General features: G+C 37.8%; 2 protein-coding genes across 4 annotated transcripts in view; both read left to right on the top strand.

Annotated features, from left to right (window-relative positions):
* The window catches only part of SPART (spartin), a 69,924-nt gene extending 63,139 nt beyond the window's left edge, over positions 1-6,785 (top strand). For both annotated transcript variants that reach the window (XM_074330016.1, XM_019736532.2), the window contains exon 9: positions 5,125-6,785. In XM_074330016.1, coding sequence (XP_074186117.1) covers positions 5,125-5,386 — 262 coding nt within the window. In that variant the 3' untranslated portion in view covers positions 5,387-6,785. The remainder of the gene's footprint in view (positions 1-5,124) is intronic.
* Positions 6,786-8,812: 2,027 nt separating this feature from the next.
* The window catches only part of CCDC169 (coiled-coil domain containing 169), a 53,861-nt gene continuing 37,479 nt past the window's right edge, over positions 8,813-25,194 (top strand). Inside the window, exons 1-4 of one of the 2 annotated variants that reach the window (XM_019736537.2) lie at positions 8,813-9,953; positions 11,467-11,546; positions 23,558-23,668; positions 23,756-23,796. In XM_019736537.2, coding sequence (XP_019592096.2) covers positions 9,871-9,953; positions 11,467-11,546; positions 23,558-23,668; positions 23,756-23,796 — 315 coding nt within the window. In that variant the 5' untranslated portion in view covers positions 8,813-9,870. The remainder of the gene's footprint in view (positions 9,954-11,466; positions 11,547-23,557; positions 23,669-23,755; positions 23,797-25,194) is intronic. The other variant, XM_074330020.1, reaches the window with a different exon arrangement.

Below are 25,194 nucleotides of genomic sequence, written 5' to 3' on the forward strand. Positions count from 1 at the left end.
AGCTGGATGTGGTCTCTACATCTCAGTGGGTGCTCTCTGCCAAAGGAGTGAAGACTGCAGATTCTCGGGGCCCCTGGTGTGGCAGAACTTGCACATTGTTATAAAACATATTTTCTGGGGTCTAGAGAAAGGTGCAAAATGAGACATTTGCCACAAAAATTGCCAGTAGGTCAATTTGACCCTTGTGGAACAGACTCCATTATGTAGACATATCCTGTTGGACACTTGTTGTTTTATTTTTATTTTTTTTAATATAGCCCAAAAGCCTGGTATTAGCTCACTCTCCATCATACATTTGGTCCTCTGTGAAAAAAAGAAAAAAAAAAATTGGAACTGAGAAAAGGGAAGTGCATTCTGTGGGCTGCAGCCATCTGCTTCTTGGGGCATGGTGGTCAGAGTAAATGGGAAGGTACAGATTTGTCTCCTGCTAATTATTTGCTGAAGAAAACATGTCAGTGCTAAAAGGGACTTAGATGGTGTTATGGTAGGACTGCCTGTGTGAGCTGGAAATGGCCCTTCCCTCTGTGAATCTCATTTTCCTCACTTGTAATTTGAAGGAGTCTGACTGTGTAATGTCTGATGTCCTTCTCAATGAAAGTGTTTGGCAATAGGATGATTAGAATTGGGTTCCCTGAGCCCTGGCCTTTTAGTGCCTTCTCTTTGAGAATAATGGGGTCCTTAGTTAATCGTCCTCAACAATGAGATTTAGGAGCTGCTGGCTGGTTCAGCTGGTTAGAGCACAAGCTCTGAACAACAGGTTTGCTGGTTCGATTCCCACATGGGCCAGTGAGCTGCACCCTCCACAACTAGATTGAAGACAACAAGCTGCTGCTGAGCTGCCGTAGGGGCGGCCGATGGCTCAGTTGGTTAGAGTGCGAGCTCTCAACAACAAGGTTGCCGGTTCAATTCCACATGGGATGGTGGGCTGCGCCGCCTACAACTAAAGATGGAAAATGGCAACTAGAGTTGGAGCTGAGCTGCGCCCCCCCACAACTAGATTGAAGGACAACGACTTGGAGCTGATGGGCCCTGGAGAAACACACTGTTCCCCAGTATTTCCTAATAAAATAAAAAAAAGAGAGATTTAGTCCACACTCCTAAGAGTCTCAGAGATTCGTTCCTATATACCGATAATTTAAAGAAGGGGTTCGAATAATAAGTGAGAGGGCTGTCTACTTATAACTGAGGTATTTCCATAACCCATTCCAGAGATCTTCAGAGCAGATACTTTGATATTCTTGGTGCTGAGAAGGACTCGTTCTCAGTGATGATCACCTGCCCTGATGGCACTTATTCCCTGGTGATGAGAAAATGTTGGACAGAAAGCTACAGCTTCCACGAATGCTCTGAGCCCCAGAAGTTGTCCATCTTTCAAGACAGCTCCAAAAAGGCAGACAATCTGTTATTATTCTGTGGTCTTCACAGCTGCTATATCCTTCTGCTGCAAGACTGCAAAAAAACCACCAACAGAATTACTAGCTCTGAGACAGAATAGTTTTGAAGTTTGTATGCAAATTGAATTTTAGGCAGATTTATTTGAAAGTTAATATGACTGAAATTTTGTTAAAATTAGTGAAATCTATAATCATTGCCAGTATGTCTTTGTAGACATTACTGAGTGCACTGGAAGTTTCTGAAAAATCGCATTCAAATTATAAATTGAATCCCAAAGTATGCCTTATTTAGGGCATACTTTATATTCATTTTTTATTCTTCAATTGGTATGGTACTGTTGTTCAGTATATAACATTTGTTTAATAAGCTCTAAATAAAGTTAACTTTTTAAAAAGTAACAAGTCAAAAATAAGCTTTATTTGTTTATTTATTTATTTTTCTTTTTTGCCAGAGATAGGCTTCCTAGGAGTTTTAAGCAGTATAGTTTGAATCTGAATGAAAAAAGAACTGAGCAGTTAACCTGTCAAGGAAGAGAAAGGTAGATCCCTGCCAGGAATGCTGGTTCTCAGGCGTATTGGGAAGCAGGGGTAATAGGTGAGGATATGTATTTAAAAAAAAATGAACACTACTGCTGAGCCATTTTACAAAGTCTTTAAAAATAAGTAGACATTTAGTACTATGGAAATTTTAAACTCCTTTAACGTATACTTCTCATTGTATCAGATAAAGGAGGAAATTGATGAAGTGCAAAGAGCTTCATTAAGGTCATGTGGCTAGTTACTGACACAGGTGGTATCTGAGTCTAGATTTCTGACTCTTAGTTTCACACTTTTTTCCAAATGAACAGGAATTGCTGCTGAAGTGGAGAAGGAAAAACAGGATTATTAGGGCACCAACACAGTCTCCCCTTTTTTGTACATTATTAAAAATAACATCGCCTTCAGAATTGTGTTACCATGTTTCCCTGAAAATAAGGCCTAGCTGGACCATTAGCTGTAACGTGTCTTTTGGAGCAAAAATGAAGACCAGGTCTCATAGTAAAATAAAACCAGGTCTTATATTAATTTTTGCTCCAAAAGACGCGTTAGCGCTGATGGTCCGACTAGGCCTTATTTTCGGGGAGACAGGGTACATACAGAAATATTATGAGTGCATTTAGAGGTATCAAGCTGTGTGGGTAGAATAGGGGACGTTCCAAATATTCAGAAGTGAAAGTTTATGACTCTGGAAAAAATTTCCTGAACTCAGAAACACTAATATGGCCAAATTCTTAACTAATCATGTCACTTCATTGTAGCTTACGGTCCTAGAGAGATAAGCCCTGAGAGAAAAACCTGCTTAACCATGAGTTGTTATGGTTACTCTTCCATTGCTGAAATTGCCGCCACCCCTTTCTTCTCATTTAGCCTTAGCCATGGCCACTTGATGATAGTATTTGTCACAGTGAGAATGCCCATGTCTTCTGCAACATCAGCAAATCCTGTGGAATGCTGAGTGATTGCGGATCAACAGGGACTGGCAGAAAGCGTTAAGGAAACGTTTTTGTCTGGTAACTAGTGAGAAACCCCAAATCAAGACAGGTATAGATTTGACTGGTAAGGTTTGACAGATTGTAGGTTCTGCTGTGCTCTGGCTGTAGTTAACACTAGGCAAAGACATACATAATAAGGTTACTTCCCTTTTCTAGCACTGAGGTTGGAAAAAGTCAAGCATGAGCAAGCCGGCAGGATCACAAAGCACTGTTCTCGGTCAGGCTGCCAGTGATAGAGGATGTGTTAGTGCAAAGGGAGAGAGCTAGTGTTAGTATAAAATGTCCAGATACAGGTCACAAAGCACCTAGGATACTGCAGTTGTGTCATGGAGAAAATGATAAAATTTTGCCTTTTTGTAGTTATTGCTTATTTAAGCAGTCCTTTACATGAGGAAGCCCGTGGATAAGAAAAGCTTTAAATGGCTGGTATTTACAAAAAGGTAAAGAGGGAAAAAAAGATAAGTTTTAGTATCCTTGTATAGGACCTCAAATTGTATTTTCTCATAAAAATGATACTAAACACAAATATTGAATATTGTTAATAACTACTTCTATATAGTGCTTTATAATTCCCAAGCACTTTGCTATACATTTGATGCTCAAGAAACCGAGATGGATAGGGCAGCCGTTGCTCGTTTCATTGATTCAACAAATATTGAATGTCAAGTACTGTTCTAAGTGCTTAGGATACATTAATGAACAAAGCAAAAATTCTCTTTTCTAATGCGGTTGACATTCTAGTGAGACAAAGACTAAGCAAAACAAAAACAATGGGCATAAATAAGTTCTTTAAGTACATAGCAGGTAGAAAATTACAGAAGAAGAAAGCAGATCCTCTGGCAGTGGGGTGGGGCGTGTGGTGTCAGACAATTTAATAGGTTAGACACTGAGAAAATAATAGTTTGCTGACTTGAAGGGGAGGCAGTTAGCCGTGTTGACTACCTGGGATGAGAGCAGCCTAGGCAGATACCAGGCAGGACAGAGGTCCTGAGGCGCACACGTGTGCTTGGTGGGCTCAAAGGCCAGCCACGGCCAGTGAGTGAGTCTGCAGTGGAATGGAGTGAGGGAGAGCGCGTTGTACCATCTCTGCATAAAGACAAACTCAGATTCTCATAGTTTAAAAGACTTAACCAAAGTCTAGGTAGAACTCAAATCCATTTATAAGGGCTTTAGATTCTTTGTGTCCTGCAGTTGCTTCAATGGAAATTCTCTTACATTTCCAGAAAGGATGGATAAAAAAAAGGAAATAATGAGTGAAGAATAATCTTATTATAATTTACATTTTATTCTTCAGTATAAACAGTCTTTATTACATTAACCTCAGCCAGTCAGCCTGGGCTTATTTTCTTTTTTTTATTTATTAGGGTGACAATTGTTAGTAAAATTACATAGATTTCAGGTGTACAATTCTGTATTACATCATCTATAAATCCCATTGTGTGTTCATAACCCAGAGTCAGTTCTCCTTCCATCACCATGTATTTGATCCCCCTTTACCTTCATCTCCCACCCCCCACCGCCCACCCCCCTTACCCTCTGGTAACCACTAAACTATTGTCTGTGTCTATGAGTTTTTGTTTCTCATTTGTTTGTTTTGTTCTTTTGTTGTTTTTGGTTCACATACCACATATCAGTGAAATCATATGGTTCTCTGCTTTTTCTGTCTGCCTTATTTCGCTTAGCATTATAATCTCAAGATCCATCCATGTTGTCACAAATGGTCCTATATTATCTTTTCTTACTGCCGAATAGTATTCCATTGTGTATATATACCACAACTTATTTATCCATTCATCTATCGAAGGACATTTTGGTTGTTTCCATGTCTTGGCCACTGTAAATAAAGCTGCAATGAACATTGGAGCACACGTGTCTTTATGTATAAATGTTTTCAGATTTTTTGGGTAGATATCCAGGAGAGGGATTGCTGGGTCATATGGTAATTCTATTAGTAATTTTTTGAGGAACCTCCACACTGCCTTCCATAGCTTATTTTCACATAGTTTTTGCTAAAGGAGAAAGTATAGCCTTAGCACACTGTGATTTTATTCTTTACTATGTTCCAAGTTATTAATTAAATTGAAACCTAACGTTTCATTTTGCTTTCAGGGATAACATGCTAATCATGTGACTTATTTAATACTAATTCAGCAGACCTTAATTTATCATTTCATTGTACTTTTTCTAATCTTTTAAAGATACGGGCATCCTGCGGGAGAAGCTACACATGCTGCAGTAGACTCTGCCATCAATGTTGGTGTAACTGCCTATAATATAGACAACATTGGCATCAAAGCGATGGTGAAGAATACTGCAAAACAAACTGGACACACCATCCTGGAAGACTATAAAATAGTTGATAATTCAAAGGGGGGAAGTCCAGGAGGGAGGGCAAATGTAAATGTGAAAGGGGAGAAGGAGGAGCTAGAGAAAAATGAGGCAAAGAAGAAAGATAAATGATGGAAATGCTGTGCCTCACCCATACCAAAGCCTTACAAGATGGATGCAGTTGTGTTAATAGGCAAATGTGGAATTCCCCACAGATTAACCAGTATTTAAAAAATACTCATTTCTACAAAGTGACCAGTTCATAAGCTTTATGGCATATATTCTACTTGCAAGGAAAATAATCAGTATTCTTTCATCTGGCCTTCAGAAATAAAAAGTTACATTCTCAGTAAGTTTCTTTTTTCTAAATGTGGCTAAAAATATTTTTGCAGTTAAAATAAGATTAATAATACATGTGCTATAAACCTCATTATATTTAATGTTAAACTATTTTTATATTTGCTATCTTTCAGAAAGCAAAGTAGGAAATTATATATTTACATAAAATTTGGCATTTAGTAACCTTAGTTTTATTTGTACTGGAAAGGAATGACAAAATATTATTTCCTCTTTTTGCACTAATTGTAGATTTTTTTGGTTTTTAGGTGCTTGTCAGAATTTTCCAGTATGTAAGCAAAACAAAAACTATATTCCTAAAATAAAAGAATTCTCAGATAACATTTAAAACATTTTGTCAAAATAGGGAATAGACTAATCATGACAAATAAAATGAGGTTCTGTAAAATTGCTTAGTAGCTTACCTCTTTGTAAGGAAATGTGATAGCCTTTTTGATTTAAAATGAACACAAATACATTTTTAAATCTTCTGGATTTAGACTGGTATTGATCCATCAGGCGCCTGAGAAATTTGGGGGTATGATTGGTATAGTATTAAAATTTGAAGTTATTAATCAACAATTGGACCAAAAAGTACTTTATGAAATCATTTTACCATATCTACTTCTGTAAGTTTTTCCAAAAGGCTAAAATTTCATAAAAACATATAAACAGTATTAAGTTTATGAATGGTAAATATAATTTTATTTTGGAGTTCAGTCACTGAAATTTTATATATTAAAAAGCCAATAAATTATTAGAAAAGGTTTTATTCATAATCAAGGTAAAGAATGTGAAGACTTTAAGCGTAATCTGTGCTGGGCAGGCATAACAGTTTCCATTTTAGCAGGAGGAAGAATACTCACAGACCTGTATATGCTACATATAAGTAGGTAAATACCTAATGGCATTTTATTTTTGTTTACTGATTTTAAAAGAATTGTATTGGTGTTCATAGCTATCATCAATTCTAATATTTTTGAACATCTAATGGGCTACTTAGTTTATTAGACCTTAATTTAAACTGTCTGAATAATGCACTTTGTGAAGAAGCTGTCTCTGAATTACTTTGTCTCAAATGTATTCATGGGCTTGTATTTCGGGAACACAGAATTGGTGGAGTCTTTCCCTAAGGCAAAGGATAATGTACTAGTTGTTAAAATGGAAATAAAATTGAATTTGTAAATAGCTTTCAGTCAGTCTCTGCTGTGTTTAATGACAAATAGTGGAGCTTAAAGTTTAAAAGTAACCTTAAACCAGAGGTCAGCAAAGTTGGATTTGTCAACAGGTATCTTATCTAGTTGGTTGTTTTACTTCATTACTCTGTTCACTTGGTCATGGGTTGCCTTTTCAGATTAACAGCAAGACAAAATTTGGTAAGTGTAGCTTCTATATTGGAGTTCTCCAAAGAAATAGAATGTGTGTGTGGGGGGCGGGGAGATTGATTGATTGATTGATTGATTGATTGATTGATTGATTGATTGATTATAACTCACCCAATGATTATGGAGGCTGAGAAGGCCCAAGGATCTGCAGTCGGTGACCTGGAGAGCCAGGAGAGCTGATCTGTTGATCCGGTCCGTATCTGAACTGAGAAGTGAGAGCCACGGTGTCCGTTCATCTGAAAGCTGGCGGCTGGTGACTGAATTAGAGCCCCTTTTAGTCTGAGTCCAAAGGCCACAAAGACCATGCTAACTAAAGCAGGCTGGAGGAGTTCTCTCTTACTCAGCCTTTTGTTCTATTCAGGTATTTAGTTTATTGGCTGAGGGCCACCCACCTTCGGGAGAGCAATCTGCTTTACTCAGTCTACTGAGTGAAATGTTCATCTCCTTCAAAAAAAACCTCACAGACACATCCAGAATAATATTTGGCCAAATGTCTGGGCATCCTGTGGTGCAGTCAAGCTGACAAAATTAACCATCACAGCTTCCTATCCCAGTTTTCATTGTCTAGAGGCCTTTCACCTAACTCGGCTGATCTCTTTGAGACTCATCAGATACAGTTGATGAAAAACGGCAGTTTTTAATATTTATTGCTACCAGGGATTTTCTTCACGTTGCTTCTAAGAGAGACCCTCCCCCATCTGTGCTGGGTAGTTTTCCTGAGTGCCTCCAGGAACTGACTAGCTATAGAAATAATGTTAGCTAAAGCACTTACTCACTATGTACATTACTGTTACATAGTACTTACTATGAACTGTAGTGTTCTAAGTAAGTGCTTTTACACAGATTAACTCATTTTAACCTCACAACATTCCTATGAGGTGTCTACTCTGCATGCTCTTGCAATCTGTATTTTACAGGATAAGAAACAGGTATAGAGAGGTTAAGTAACTTTCCTAAGATGGGGGAGTACAGTGTGAAAGAAGTTGTCACACACTAGCCTCAAAAAGGAGGGAGCTACATGGGGGAGTGATTGTTAGGCCAGATACCTGTCTTGTCTTCCTTAAACCAAGATATATAGGGAAGGATAAAGGGTTTTTATAGATTTCCTCTGATTCCAGCTGCTTAACACTGTTAGTACTTTTTATTATAATTCCATTGGCTTGATGGTAGAACATTTCCCAAGATATTAGCAAATAGATCATCAGTCCTAGATTTCGGTCGTAGTGGGAGCTTTTGTCTTTTTCTCAGTCTTCATACTAGGTATCAGCATAAGCTAAGAAAAGCCAGCTTTAGGGCTTGTTAGCCAGTAGTTATTTTATATGCACTTTTCAGGTATGTCTGATACATATTGCTCTGCTCAGTCAGAAACTAGTTTTCTGGTCTATTCTTGCTGAACTCAAGACTAGGTAATTTTAAATGGACTTCCTAATGGATTTTTCCATTTTGTGTTTAGCAACAGAAATGCTTAAAATAACATTGCTTTGTTTCTGAATAGCTTGTTTTCTTCCTAATGTTTTTTTATATTCACAATATATTTTACAGATCCAGAAAAATGAATAAATAAAAGCTTTTAAAAACAGATCAGATTAAAAAAAACCACCTCCAAATAATGTCTTTTTGCCTACAAATCTGGGCGGTTTCTTGGGACATTAAACATACTTATCAGTCTAATGGGCTACTAGGTTTATTTTCTATTCAATTCCAAACAACTCTCACGCTTAAAACTTGTCCCAATACAGAGATTCTCCAAATTTCCAGAATCTCCTTTCTCTTTTGAAAGACTTTCTAAGTGAAGACTTTCCTTAGCTTCAACATCTACCTTGTGAACCAGCCATTGTATAGTTTACTTCATACAAACTAAATATAGCAACCATGGGTCCCAATTTTCTGCTGTCATTTTCTAATATTTTTCCCCTAAATTACTAGTTTTCCAAAAATATGTTGGTAAACAAAAGCCAAATGAAACAAGCATTAACCAAATGTGCTTTTAAAAAAGTTTCCTTTTATAGGCATATAACTAATACATATTTACTGACCACTAACCGTCACTCTTCTCAGCACTAAAGAGGGAGCAGTAGACAGAACAAAGGATTTCTTTAGCAGACAATCTAGTTGTGCTGATTTCAGAAAACATGGTCCCATGCTCACACTTCTCAAATTGATTCAAGGTATGGGAAATGGACCAGAGAAGTCAGAGGTCAAGGCAGTGCTGTCTTTCTGCTAATCGACGGATGGGAGCCAGAAGTGACACTGATGTACAGATCAGGAGTAGAATGCAAAACTAACGATTACAATTATAACAAGGAAATTTCGAGTTGTAGTGGGCAGCTTTGAACTAGGTCCGTGGGTTCTCAGATTCACCTAAACTCAATAATCTGAACTGGAAACTCAAGAGTTCGGGTAGTGCCTTAAAATCTACTCATCAGACACTCCTCACCACGGTACACTGAAGCAGAAAAAGGCACAGCCATTCTTGGGTTCAGCATTTTCCTACCAAGGAAGGACTAAGAGTAAAGTAAACACGGGGCGTGGGTCAGCGTTTAAGACAACAACCAAAACCGGCAGTTCTGGACCCGCTTGCTCTCGGCCATGTAGCCGCGCACAACCCCTCGCCATCCCCGCCACCCATTTGGGAAAAGGACCGGGCCGCAGCCTTTCTCCGAGACGCGTTCCGGGGATGAGGGACCCTCGTGGCTTTGGGGGGCACTCCGCGACCCCGCCCTGCCCCCCCCCGCGTCCCTGTTCTGTGACGTCACTGCGAGGCGCCGGCGACACTGAGTTCGCCATGGCGACGGCTTGTGACAAGGTTTTCTTCCCGGCTTCTGGGTGTCCCTGTCGGTCTCGTGTTCCAAGCCGTGAGAAAAGCAGGGTGTGGGAGGTCTCTGATAGGACACTATGGAGGAAGAAAGAGGCGAAAACTTCGACGGTGTGAGCACCGATCGCCTCAAACAGGAGTTGCTGGAAGAAACCCACTTGAAGTGAGTTGGGGACGCGTAGGTTCCCGTCCTCGCCGCCGACGGCCCGTGTGTGCGCCGCTGTCCGAGGCTGCAGCCACCGAGCTGCAAGTGACACCAGCAGCGTAATTAATACCCGAGCTGATTTGGCCGCATCCGACAACTGATAGGAAAGATTCCTTTGCTTCTTTGATTAAGCATTTAGTATTATAAATAGACAGGTTTTGAGGTAGGATGTGCTGACATTAGGATCAAATCAGACGGAGCGTATTGTCTGCATGTACTAACTAACTATAAAGCTAAAATATGTGTTTGGTTTTGATGGACCACCAAATTCGAATTTTCTGGTCAGAGTACAAAGTTCTCGTTTATGCTTTCTCTTTCATCCTTTTAAAACAACTTAGAAATGGTGACATTTTAGAAAAATGATGCTATACATATATATATTTAATATTCACTATTAGTGCTTTGTATTAAATCTTTAAAACATTTTAAGTATTTTTAAAGATGCCTCCAACCCCACCCCCAAGCCCCACAAGAATGTAGACCCTCCTGTGTGCCCTATAGTTTCCCGTGCTTTCCTCTATTGTAGCTCCAACCACACTTTTATTTCATTTTATTTTCTTTTATTTTTTATTTTAAATTTTTCTCCCAGGATTGAATGCCACACGATTTTAATTGCTTGGTTAATTCTTGGTCTGGTACTTATGATAAGGATGCTGAGGACAGGTTCTATATTCCCTGAGGGAATAGAGTATAAGAGCAAGTACTTTAGAGGAATCTTTCATAAATTAAAAAATCCCCAGCTCTTATCACTCAGTAATTACATGACCTTGGGCAAGTTAATGAACCTCTTTAAGCCTCAGTTTTCCTAACTCTAAGATTGGTGTACGAATTGTTTTCATACCTCATGTGGTTGTTGCTGGAATTGAGTAAAATGGATGTAAAGCGCTTAGCATTGGCTTGTAATAAGCATTCAGTGGAAGTTAGCTGCTGCTGTTGTTTTTGTTCTGTTCACTTATTCACTGTAGTATCTTCAGCACTTAGCACAGTACCTTGAACATAACAGGCTTTCGAAAATATGTATTGAATAAATGATTGTGATATTTTGATAATTAATGTGCTATTTAATGATATCCTAAGTAGGTAATCTCTGGAATGCTATTTGCTTTCGTTTTGTTTTTTAGTAGTGTTTCTTTTTTCCTCTGTTTCAGGTTGTCAGTTGTTACTTGTTGCCTTAGCTATTTCTTTCTATAATAATTTGCAGCTCATTTGCTAGGCTTTGAGAAACCTCTTTGGATCATATTTAAGAGTAAATTGTTACCTGGGGGACGTTGAGCTTTAGTGCATGTTAGTGCATGTCCTTCTGGAACTGGATAATCAAAGCCTCCATTTGTCTGATTCCTGATTCTCAACCATGTCTTCAATAAGTGATGTTTCAGAATAAATTGTTCCTGAAATAGTGGTGGGTTACTCTGTATTCCTCTCGTGTTATTTTTTAACTGAATTGTAATTAACAAGATATTTTTAATAATAGGGTTATGGTACAACTATCAGTACTTGAATTAAGAAACAAGATAGCGGAACTGGAAGCCAAACTCAATACTGACGATGAAGGTATATAAGTAAATAATTTTATACGTGACTCCTGTATAAATATTGTTCATTTTACCAAGATACCTATAGTACATTAAATTACAAATGTGGAATAATAGTACCAAGATTTCAGTATTACTTTTTAGCAGCATTAGTAATAATTTATTATAATGGCTTATAAAACTGAAGTTTTGGAGTATCAAACCTGTTGTATATATGAGGTTGGACAATTAAGTTCGTGAACTTGTTGCAACAATGTTGCTAACCTTTTTTGATATCAGAGGGATTATTCATTATGAATTTGTACCAACTGGACAAGCAGGTAACCAAGTTTACTATTTGGAAATGCTGAAAAGACTGTGAGAAAAGGTTAGACAACCTGAACTTTTCACCACAAATTCATGGCTCTTGCATCACGACAATTCACCAGCTCACACGGCACTGCTGTGAGGGAGTTTTCAGCCAATAAACAAATAACTATATTGGAGTAACCTCCCTACTCACCTGATGTGGCCCCCAATGACTTTTTTCTTTACCCAAAGATAAAGGAAATGTTGAAAGGAAGGCATTTGGATGACGTTCAGGGCATCAAAGGTGATATGACGACAGCTGTGATGGCCATTCCAGAAAAAGAGTTCCAAAATTGCTTTGTAGGGTGGACTAGGCGCTGGCATCAGTGCATAGCTTCCCAAGGGGAGCACTTCGAAGGTGACCGTAGTGATATTCAGTAATGAGGTATGTAGCACTTTTTCTAGGATGAGTTCGCGAACTTAATTGTCATACCTTGTACTCTTCTTATGAGTTCAAAAGGTTTGTTCATCAGTTAGCAAAACTTTTGTTACATGACATCAACATATTACTTCCTTAGTAAATAATAAAATATAATTTTTCTATTTAACTCAAGTAATGCCCTTCATATCTCAATTTCTGGATTTAGAGTATAAGTTTAAAATTCTTATCTAGGTTTTGGTTATTTGTGTTGGAAGAATGGGGGGTGTGAGTGTTGCATGCGACACACGTCACACATACATACACATGCACATACCCACGTACTTAAAATTTATAATGTATGAAAGACATTAATTCATTCCACAAATATTGATTGAGACCCTGCCATATGTCAACATTTTGAGTAGAAGACCTTTCTTTTCCCTATTCTAAAGAGGTTCACTGACTACTAGGAGAAAGTCTCAAACTAAAATATGAATATGAGAAGTGACCTAAGTTCTGCATAAGGAGAAATGGAAACTCAAGTAGAGGGGACCTAACAACTCGAATGAGGGCATAAAGACAGCTTTCCAGAGGAGGCAGTACCTGAACTGAATGCTAAGAAACAGTAAGAGTTTATTAGGGTTAGGGTGGTGGGCTTTGGTTCTTAAACCCGTTTATACTTCTCTTTTCTTCTACCGAAGAAGCCAATGAACAAAAAGGATTAGTAGCCATTTAAGAAATAAAAAAGCTATTTCTATAAGTACTCAGTGCTCTGTTAAAGCTTGGTAAGAGAACGCTGCTTTGTTCCAAGGCTGAAGGAGCTTTCTTCCTATGTCTCCATATCTGTATCTTAGATATACCTGGCTCTGTGGGGGCAGACTGTGAGTACACTTACCCAGTAGTTGCATTGGCATGGATAGCTGGAATTTCCTCATCTGTCTGGTTACTGACTAAACAGGTCATGCTCACAGAGACACATGCAATGCAATAAATATGCCCACTAGTAAAATGTAAGCCCACAGGGCTTATTATCAACAGTTCTTGTCATGCAGAGGAGCTGGTAATGGATATGAAGAGGAAAGGTAAAACGGTAGGTGAGGAAGTTCTTTCCTCAGTGAGCTGACACTAAAGCCTAAGGTCAAGGACAGAAACATTTACCCCTTTCTTAAATTTAACTAAGGCCAAGAACTGTGTGAGGTGAGGTTATTACTGTTATCCCCATTTAGGGAAAAATGAAGTTCAGGAATTTAAATAACTTGCTACGGTCATATAGCCAAGGAGCGGCAGAGCCCTGACTGCACACTTAGCTACTGTCTGTGTACCACTCCCACTACTACCATATCAACACGCAACAGTTCTGGTTATCTACTGCTGCATAGCAGCCACCCTATCATTCAGGGGCTCAAAGTAACACATTTTCTGTGGATTGACTGGGGTTACCTGGGAGGGTCTTAATTGAGTTTTCTCATGCGATTGCAGTCAGATGTTGTCTGGGCCCCAGTCACCTGAAGGTTCAGCTGGGCTAGACATTCCAGGATGCCTCTCACTCAGCCTGCTGGCATCTGACACTGGCTGCTGGTTGGGAGCCCCTCTGGGACTGCCCGCCAGAGTGCCCCCACATAGCTCTTGTAGCTTTTGCTTCTCACAGCGTGGTGCTTGGCTCCTAAGAGGATGTAACCCATACTTATTCATCATCAGTGACAGAAACTGCCAGGCCAGTTAAGGGCTACTGCCAGAACTGGTGCAGTGTCATTTCTACTCGATTCCATTGGTCAAAACAGTCGCAGATTCAAGGGGATGGGGAAATAAACAATGCTTGTGACGGTCACATTCCTTGTCAGATGGGATATATTATTGCAGTCATCTTCGGAAAACACAATCTGCCACAGGGAGTATGACAATGTCATCTGAGGAGAATTCTTAGGTAATTGATAAAGAAGGAACATAGATTTTCATGAGAAAGTGACAGGAGATGAGATGAAGGTTTATGAAGAAGACAAATGCAGAATAGTCTTTAATATGATGCTAATGAATTTATATTTATCTTGAAGGCAATGGGGTGATATTAAAGGAGTTGTCAAATACATTTATTATTTTAACATTACACGAGCACAAGTGACAACTATAGAACTTTCCACCCTCCTCTAATCTCTGCCACCTCTCTCCCCATTCTTACTCTCAGCTAATAAGCGTACTTTCCTCTTTCAAAGAGAAAAGGGAAGCAATCAGAAGAGGAGAGCCATATGTTTCCACCAAGAAAGCTACCCACCTATCTGCATCTTTCTTATCCTTTTTCTTTCCTCCTGTCCTTGTGCATGGTCTGCCCTTACTCTCATCTGAGGTCAATCCCTCCACTTGTGTGATAGAGTTCGTCTCCTCTCCCCGACTCAAGGATATCACTCCAGCGATCATCTTCTCTCTTTCCTGCCACCATCTGTTTTCCCTGCTCCACTGGTCATTCCCAACAGCATACAGACATGCTGAATTTATTTTATCTAAAAAACATGACAAACCTCATTTGCCCACATTTCCCCTTCCATCAGCCCCTTTCATTGCCCCATGTACAGCAAAACTCTTCAAAAGAGTGGTGTTCTATTTTCACTCTTACCTGTTTATTCTTATGTCATATGTTTGGATTAATTGTAACTGGATTGATTTTTAGGTGAAACAGCGAACACAACCAGATCCAAAGGGCTTCACATTCCCATAGTGGCCTCTTGAAGCCCTTTAGGATTCAAAGGAAACTATATACAGAAAAAGTGATTTATGTTTTAATGAAATCTGAATTTCATCATCTTAAAGCTCAGGGACAAGACAAAGAGCTGGAAAAAAGATGTTCAGGTGACTTTTTTCCCCAAAACTGAGAAGAGTCAGTATTTGTGTAGAGCTTTCAGTGCACTTTTAAAAATGGAAACCTCACAACTACCTTTTGAAAAAAGTATTACCTCATTTTATAGATGGAAAAACAGATCAGGGATTCTAAGTGGCTCTGTCAAGGCTACCGAGTTGGTGAGGGATAGATCTGGGATTTGAATGCAGGTATTCTAGCATCAAATCCCACACTCTTAGCCTCTACTTCTTTCCAGCTCTTAAGATTCTCTCTCTCTCTCTCTCTCTCTCTCTCTCTCTCTCTCTCTCTCTCTCTCTCTCAGAGTAGAACCTTGATTTACTGAGATTCCATGGCATTTGCTCATCTAGGGATAGAAATGGGTAGGATTTGCCCAGCACAAGCGTGACTGTCTCATTCTTTCTTGGATGCCTCCCAGTCAGACATTTTGCCTGTAATCAACTGAAACTGCTCTTTTGCCAAGGTCACCAGTTACACCCAATTTGCTAAATCCAATGTCAACACTCAGTCCTTATCTTACCTATCAGCAGTATTGCCACAGCTGATCACCCTCGTCCTTGAAACCCTTTGCTCACTTGACTTCCGGCCGCTACACTCTCTTGGTTTCTTTCGTACCTGTTGGGCACTCTTCATTTCTCTTCCTCGTCATGATTTCTGAAAACTTGGAGTGCCCCAGAGCTCAGTCCCCTGACTGTTCTTCAAGCCGTGCACCCACTTCCTAGGTGATCTCTGGCCATATGGTATTAAATACGACTGTACACTGACAACACACAGATTTACACCTTCATCTTGGACCTCTCCTTTAAACTCTTTCGAGCCTTCATTTATAGGCTGATTTCTATCCCTAAACTTTGGCTATTAAGTAATAGATTAATAGATAAAATATGTTTTAAAAACTCAGTACATGCTAAGGAATGTTTTGATAAAATTCAATTAGTCTTCCTTATTTTAAAACAAAAAAATACTTTTGTTTATCTCAAACTGGCATAAAATACTTAATGATGAAACATTGGAGGCATTTCCATTCCTGGGGAAGAAAAGATGCCTGCTGCCACCATTAAAACTTAATGTTTTGACAGTTCCAGTGTCAAGCAATAATATATGAAACAGAAATATGAGTCATAGCTCTAGACAGGAAGAGATACAATTATTATAATTTTCAACTTATAAAATTTGATATGCAGAAACATCCAGAGGACCAATTGAAAAACTAATATACTAGTAAAGAATTAGAAAATCGGTGGATATAGTAATGGATGAAATGTTTGTTTTTTAAAAACCCCAAACACTAGCCAGTTTCTAATAACCAGTTAGAAAATAGGGTTTTTAGATGAGTCCACCCACAATTCCAGCCCTAAGCCATAAAATATCTGACAATATCCTTGATAGGCAGAACATATGCAAAGAGATAACAGAAGACCATGACTACCATGTTTCCTCGAAAATAAGACCTAGCCAGACCATCAGCTCTAATGCATCTTTTGGAGCAAAAATTAATATAATATATTAAAATAAGACCAAGTCTTATATAATATAGTATAAGACTGGGTATAATATAATATAATACCGGGTCTTACTTTAATATAAGACAGGGTATTTATAATCTAATATAATCTAATATGATGTAATAATATAAAATACTGGGTCTTATATTAATTTTTGCTCCAAAAGACGCATTAGAGCTGATGATCCAGCTGGGTCTTCTTTTCGGGGAAACACGGTATAAGGGAGTAATAACAGTTCAGCCAGAATTCTCACCTTATTCAATCTATGAGATTTCATACTGGAGAGAAACACTAGAATAAAATGAAATTGGGAAAGTTTGCTGCCTTAGCACATGTCTTGCTGAGCTTCTGAATATCTTTATCAGTGGTTGACACACATAACACCAAAAACTCACTGTGAGCCTTCTTATAAAGTTAATGAGCTAAACATTGCTTACTAAATGTCAGGAAATTTCTGCTGGAGAGACGCCATGTGAATTAATGAATATGTAACAGCTTCAGCTGTGCTCAAGTCCCTGTGCTTCTGAAAACCTATGCTAGAGAGGAAAAATTGCCAGAAGTGAGTCCGTGTAAAGAGCCCAGGACTTAGAATCAGAAAGCCCCAGGGTTTGAAACACAGCTGTGGAACTTAAATGTGTAACTTGAAGCAAGTTACTTAAAGCCCTCTTGGTCTCATTTCTCTATCGGTAAATTGGTGAAAAAAAATACATGAGTCGAATTGTTTGACGAATAAATATGCAATGTGTAGCGATTCTTACCATCTTCATTATTAAGATTTTCATCAGAAGAGGGACATATACTTTTCCTATATGGGAGAACCAGATATTATAAATACGCTCATTTTCATCCAGTTAATTTATTTATATGTAATTCTTATTGAACTACACAGATTTTTTTTTTCTTAACTTGAATAATTTATTCTAAAGTTAGCTGGTTGAATAAATAGAGATAACTGATAAAAAATTGCTGGGGTGAGGGACTCCTACACCTAATGCAGCTATAGTTATTGAAATTGGAAACACATCAATACAACAGGAAAGCTAGTGTACTGAGTTGCTAGAGCTTCCATAACAAAGTACCGCAGACATGTATTTTCTCACTGTTCTGGAGGCTAGAAGTCCAAGATCAAGGTGTTGGCAGCGTCGGTTTTTCCAAGGCTTCTCTCCTTGGCGTGTAGATGGCTGTCTTCCTTCTGTGTCTTCACATGTCTGTACCTGTTTGTGTCCTAATCTCTTCTTATACGGAGATAGTGCATTAGGGCCACCATATGATCTGATTTTACCTTAATTACCCCTTTAAAGGCCCTTTCTCTAAACGTAGTCACATTCGGAGTACTAGGGACTCCAGAGTCCTAGGACTTCAACGTGTGAATTTGGGGGACACAATTCAGCCCATCACAGATTGAATAGAAACAGATTCTAGTTTATTAAAACCATATTATAAAGCTGTGACATTCAGGGCTAGGTTACTGTTACTTTTTTAAACTATCTTTTCTGTTAGTGTGTCATTATATGGAAAAAAAAGGGAAAACCATTTTCATTTGTGAGACTTGTAGAAAATAGATTATTACAAACCAAGTCTGCACTGTATGTTGAAATGGGCGAGTACCGAGTGAGGACTGCCGTAGTCTGCTTGAGCTGTCACAACAAAATACCATCTGCTGGGTGGCTTAAGTGACAGAAGTTTATTTTCTTCCAGTTCTGGAGGCTGAGAAGTCCAATACCAAGGTGTAGACTGATTTCTGGTGAGGGCCCCCTTCCTGCCTTGTAGATGGCCACCTTCTCCTTGTGTTCTTAGTGGCAGACAGAGAGAAAGCTCCAGTATCCCTTCCTCTTCTTTCAAGGGCACCCAGCCTGATAACCTCATTTAACCATTATCACTTCCTAGCCACATGGGAGCTAGGGCTTCGACATGTGAATTTTAGGGGGACACAGACATTCAGTCCGTAACAATCATGAAGCTCTCACTTTCTAATTACTATCTGCCCCTCTTCCGACCACCGAGATAGAAGAAATTTCGCCTGCTGGCCCAAGTTTTGGGAAGGGCTTCTGGGCAGAGAACTGGAACCAAGGAGGAGCCAATTACCAGTAATGTTTTCTTGGAATTTGTGTCATCACAGGGACCTTTGAAGGAGCTAAAGGAAAAGTGATGAATTATTCAGTAAGTTCTGCCTGGGAAATTGGTATAATAGTTAGAAAAAAAAATCCCATTACATCTTCACTCTATACTTAATTCTAAAACCTTCCAGATAGATTATGGAGTTAAATATTTTTTAAAATTAAATAAAATATAGTTGAATGCATATCTGTTTATGGATAAAGAAGATCTTTCTTAGTTTAAGAGTAATTAAAATAAATCACTGAGGAAAATATGTTTACATTTGATTTCAGAAAAAAATAGCTTCCCTTTGATTAAAAAAAAAGACCAATATGAGAAATCAAACAGCAGTCTGAGAAAGAGATTCGTAGCCAGTATGATAGACAAAAGGTTAATATTTTCACTGCATCTATATTCTCTGCAATTCAATTAGAACAACATTGAATTTCCAGTAGATAAATATGAGTAGGATATAAAACAATTCATGAGTGTGGAAAAATATCCACCTTGTTTCTTAGTCAAAAATTTTGAATTGAAATAAATTTTGAATTGAAATAGAATTTGTTACTTAGTGAAGAAGTAGAGATTTTTTTTAAGTGAAATAGGAACTTTATACATTTCTGGTAGCAATGTAATGTTACCCTTTTGGAAAACAATTTTACAGTAAATTTCTTGATGATAATGATGAAAATCATAACAACAACTAATTTTCATAGCATATCCTATAAGGAAGGAACTTTAATTATCCTTGTTTGAAAGATGAGAAATTGAGGCACAGAAAAGGTAACTTGCTCAAAATCACATAAATAAGCTGTTACTTGGTGGAAACATGATTTAAACTCTTTTTTTTTTTTTTTTCCTTATGAAGTCGTCTGAAAATTTGGTTGGGGATAACTTTACTCACAAGAGGTACTCTTTGCACCACTGTGTTCCCTTTCTTTTTTTGACACATTTGTATTTTTGTTCATGTTCTCGCTGCTAGAATATACTTTCTCATCTTCTCTGGCTTAGAACAGGTATCATTTCCCCCAAGAAGCATTTCTTAACCTTCTTCAGTCTTGATCTTTCTATCTGTCATTCCCTTCTGCCATCGTGCAGATTGGATGTCCTTCTGTTTGTTCCATAACATCCACTTAACCAAAACTTTTCTCAGGTGCTTTGGCTGTATGTCTCCCCACTCCCCTCCACTTGTTCTACTGATGGTTGACAGCAGGGACTATGTCTGTTTTATTTTTATATCCATACAGTGCCACCTATTAGGCATTTTCCTTTCCTTATTAACATTTTCTTACTTTACAGAGTCTTTTCAAATTGACATAACTTTATCATTTGTAATCATTATAGTGAACAACACAATGAAACATGACTGAATTATTAAAGTCCATATAGAGTCAAGTTTCAATCAATTTGACTGTGTTCTTTTTAACACTTTAAAATATATATGATATTGTTACGTAGAGCTTTGTTTATTTTGTTTTTGCTAACTGCTGTCTTTCTGGCCAAAAAAAAAAAAAAAAAGAAAAGAAAAGAAAAAAATCCATATCTAAAAGATAGGGCAATGTTCCACCTAATTTTCTCTTACACTATGAACTTCCCCTTCTAAGGTAAATTCATAAAGCTAACTATGAATCAAACTTCCAGAATTTTTCAATTTTTGATTTGGGTTTACTTTTCATCGTACTGATTCTAGCCAAGATCCTTCTTTGGGATTGCAAAGCAATTTTATTTTTCCTTTAAAAATCCTAGTGCATGTTTTCTTTTTCTTTTTTCTTTCTTTCCTCTGGTTGGTTTGTTTTTAGAATTACTGCAGGAGCAATGGTTTCATGGAGTTATTGCTCAGGCTGTTTTTCTCCCCAGAGACACAAATGTTTGTTGGATTTTTATACCCATAATCTATATTTTAAATAATGACTTACTGTAAGTGTATCTTAGGCCTTGATAGGTGGGCTATTGTTTGCCCAAGGTCAAGATTCATTGTTTTTGGTGTCAGGTTTATTGTGGTTGTCTCAATGACAGTACCTCATCTCTTACTTGCGCTGGTTTCAGAGGGCTCTGAACTTCCCTTAGTATCAAGACTACTTCAAAAACATGTTATTTTTAACTGCCAATCTTATTCCCAGCTGAAAACAATTTAAAATTATTACATTTTAAACACATGAAGAATGATGGAAAAATTACAAACCTTAGTATTTTCAGTACTTTTGGGGTATCACAGAACAAAGTATGGTAGGGAAGGTAAAATGCTATGTACTCCTTTTTCAGAGTACATAGCAAAAAGAAAATAGTTGATAAGTAGGAAGTTGACCTGATCTGTAAGACCCAATGCTGTTTTGTGAAGAAGAAAAAAATATTAATCTCGTTTCGTGGGCCTCCATTTAAATGCTAAGAAATTAGAAATTCTAACACATGTAAATCAGTAATGGCTGCAGATTTTGGTAAGTTATATAGTCTTTATTTTTATGCAGTTGAATGTTAATTGATTAGTTGTTTAATTAATCACTAGTTAATGAATTGTTAATAATGTACACATTATCTTACCAGGGTTAGGGATGTAACTGGCCTGGGACAAATCAATTATATTGATTTAACTGAAAGATTTGTCTTGTCTTTTTCTCAGTTCAACAGCAGCAACTGACCAGTGGGCCCATTATTTAAAGCCTCTTAAGATTTTTCTAAAGCAGAGTCTCCCGTTCTATGTGTCTCTCATCTCATAGTAAGATCAAGACAGCAGAAAGTGTACTCTCAGGTTAACTTTGGCGATGTACAATAATTAATGCAGGTAGGATAGGTGAGATGTAGATATCAACTATTTGCAAAAATGTCAAAGGTATTCCAAGTTAACTCTGGAAACCGGTGTCAATGATTTCCCATAACCGAGATAGCTTAGGAACAGATTATTGTTTACTGTAAACTGATTAGTTTGTATTCTTTATTAGAAAGTTGACCTGGAAACTGGAATGAGTTAAGTTTGCTTTCACAGTTGCCTCTTCCTCCACTCGGGGCTGACGTATCCATTAGGCACAGTGGGCGCATTACAAAGGGCCCATGATACGTTTACAGGCCCATGAGATGTTTTAATATCTTTTAAAATCAGAAGAAAAAAAATGAATATGACCCAGACGGGACTGTGTTCATCTTTATCCCACCCAGTAATAAAATAGAATTTTAAGTATTTTTTTATGGAGGAAGGGGCCCAAAAAAGCAAAGGTGCCCAGGTTCCAGGAAAGTCCCAATGTGGCCCCAGAGCAACATAAGACTTTTTTCTTCCCATTTTTTATAGCCACTACTGTTTTGAAATTTTCTTCTTCAATTTGATGGTCCATATGCTTTTTGCTTTGCTCCTTTGTCCTCTATAATCCAGAGCCATCTGTGTACACTCAAGGAATTACACGTTTGTGTTCACCACACTGGAGAATGTGAATATTGACGTCATTACCTCCAACGCCTTCACTTAGTATTACCATTAATACATCACAGTCTACTCTTAGGCTTGGCTATTTTTGATCATCTTTAGATTAATAGCATTTTAAAGTAAAGGAGGGTCAAACATTTATAAACTATACTCAGATGTGCTAAAAATTAATTGCGTTCTTGAATTTTTTGGTAGCTGTTCTCGTCTTGTTCTGAAGCCCCCATTCCCATGGTGGGGAAAGGGGTTTGATTACAAAGAGAAACTTTAGTCAGTTATAAAGATAATTCCATCTATTCGGGCTCCATGGTATCTTTTGGATAAATGACAGTCTCTTAGGGCTTCTCCTTCCGTCTTGTTCCCTAAAGCATTTGGATTAATGACTTTCAGCTTCAGAGTGGGAGGGTATCCTGCCCCTCTCTCTGGTAGGCTGCCTTTGCTTTGAGATGAGGGCGTACGGAGACCTGTGCAGTGTTGAGGCTGGCAGTTGTGTGCGCTCATACTCTTTCTGCTTAGACTCTGCCATCAATTTTACGTATGTAGCAGCAATTGCCTCATACATGTAAAGAGTATTTAAGGTTTAGAAACAAGCAGCTCCTTTCCTCTCTACAAAGCATGACTTTCAAGGCTCCAAAACATTAGCTTTGGGCTTTGAAGCTAGGGAAGACATTTTAGTTTTCGGCTGTGTTCTTCTCCTCGACTAGAGCAATAAGACAAATGTTTTGGCCTTGATAGCCAAGTGGGGTAGAGTGACAGAAACCTACTTAAGGGTAAGAAAAGATGCCTGAATAGGTAGCTAAATGTAAACAATGTTACTTAGCATAGCAGGTAAGAGGATATGCTTTCAAGTCAGAAAAACTGGGTTGAAATCTCAGTTCCCCCATTTATAGTTCTGTCATCTTAAGAATGTTATGTGACATATCTGAGCCTATAAAACAGGTAAATAAGTTTTTAAAAATGAGGATTAAATTAGTTAATATTTGTGAAGTACTGTGTGATTTACACATAGCAAATTTGTAAGTGGTGGTTGTTAAACGGACTTCAGAATTCTTTTGCAAAGGAAAAAAAATGACATTGAATGGAAGCTAATATTGTTTGGGCTTTTACATATGGGTATTTCAAATTACAAGGAAAGAAACATGTTCTGGATATTCCCTCAGGTAGAATTCCTTATGAGGACACATGAACTAAAGGGAAAAGCGTGGTAGGGAGTGAGAAGACCAGGCGTCATAATAGTCCTAGTGAGGTCTGGTTGCTGGGAGCCTGACTGTGAGTCTAGCTTCTGCAGTCTGAGGGGTCCTAGCTAACGGAAATACATGTTAAAAACTGGTTTGCTGTAGTTCGTCTGTATTGCTAGTAAAGTCAATTATAGTAACAGAGCAACATTGAGCTGATTAATATTATTTTAGTGAACAAATGAGAGGTGGTGAGGTGATCTTCGTTTCCCCCTGTTTTCACCCAGGTGGTGAATGGAAAACTCGTTATGAGATTCAACTTGAACTGAATGGTCAACTAGAAAAGCAAATTGTTTCTCTTAAAGAGAAAATAGAAAAAATCCGCGGAAATCCTTCAGGTAAACACAGAAAGTATATAGATTATGTGTTTTCTAAGTTGAGTTAAAACTGATAAAATATCAATGCTCATATTTGTTTTATTGTAGATAGACTGTCTTCCATTCGTGTCTATGAGCGAATGCCAGTGGTGAGTAAATGAGGGTTAAACAAAAAGAATAATTGAAGGAAATTAAGGACACCCCCTGCGTTACCCAGTTTCCAAACAAAAGTTTAAAGACTGTGGCAAGGTCCAAATGAAATATTTAGTTCACTGGAGTTGTTTCTAGAATGTGAGGCATTCTGTAAAAGGACTTCCTTCAGCTTATTACCCCCTTATAAAGCTGGGCCGGGATTCTGTTGCAGGTACAAACAAAATGAAATAAAAAGAATATCAATGGTCGAGCTGGGTGGAAACCGGAGTGCGTCCCTTCATTGCAGCCTAAAAGAGCCTCTTTAACACAAAAATACCTATCTTATATCTATCTCAAGACATTTCTGTTCTAGTCCCTCTGGAATATACAGGCACATGTACACATACACACACACACATTTACACACACACACACACACACACACACACACGTAGAAACTGTACAAAATCCAACAACAGAAAACCCATAAAATTACTCTATAATGTGAAACCTCATTGGGCTGGTCCACCTACTTTTTCTTTTGGTTACCCTAATGACATCTTTTCTCCTTTGAGAGTTAATTATAATCCCTGATAAATTACTTAAATTTGTATGTTTTACACTTTTTCAAAGCACATTCATTTGTTTTTCATTCATTCAAATATTTATTTTTTAAAATGTAGAGAAGGCCCAAATTACTGATAAATTACTTAAATTTGTATGTTTTACACTTTTTCAAAGCACATTCATTTGTTTTTCATTCATTCAAATATTTATTTTTTAAAATGTAGAGAAGGCCCAAAGCATGATTTACACTATGTCCAGAGCATGCTTAGAAACAGCTTTTTCCTCAGAATTCTTGCTGAATTTTTATTCTGAATACTAAGAACAACATGGAAATCATATTAAAAAAAAATCAAGGATAATTTATATGAAAATGAAAACACAGTACTCAGCTAAATTGGCAGGACTTAACATTACACTAATAATAATAGTAATTTGACCTTAATTAAGCATATATTATATGCAAATTAATTTTATGTAATTTGTCATGCAACAACTCCATGAGATAAAATTCAATATTATTCCCTTTAATACGTGTGACACTAAGCTTAAAGAAATTAAGTGATTTGCTCAGGATCACACAACCTGGAAATGTGGAGCCAGATTCCCTCCATCTAAAAAAATCTGTGCCCACTTAACTACACAGTGCTATACCAATACGTAGCCCTTCTGTCCTGCTTATCAGAAATAACGGGGTTTTTTAAAAGATTTGTATTAAAAATATAGTTAACATGCAACATTATATTAGTTTCAGGTGTACACCATAGTTATTCAACATCTCATATACCTAAAGAAGTGATCACCGTAAGTCCAGCAACCATCTGACACTGTACCACGCTATCACAATATTA

Source organism: Rhinolophus sinicus, linkage group LG04 (assembly GCF_036562045.2).
Source record: "Rhinolophus sinicus isolate RSC01 linkage group LG04, ASM3656204v1, whole genome shotgun sequence".
Taxonomy (NCBI): Eukaryota; Metazoa; Chordata; class Mammalia; order Chiroptera; family Rhinolophidae; genus Rhinolophus; species Rhinolophus sinicus.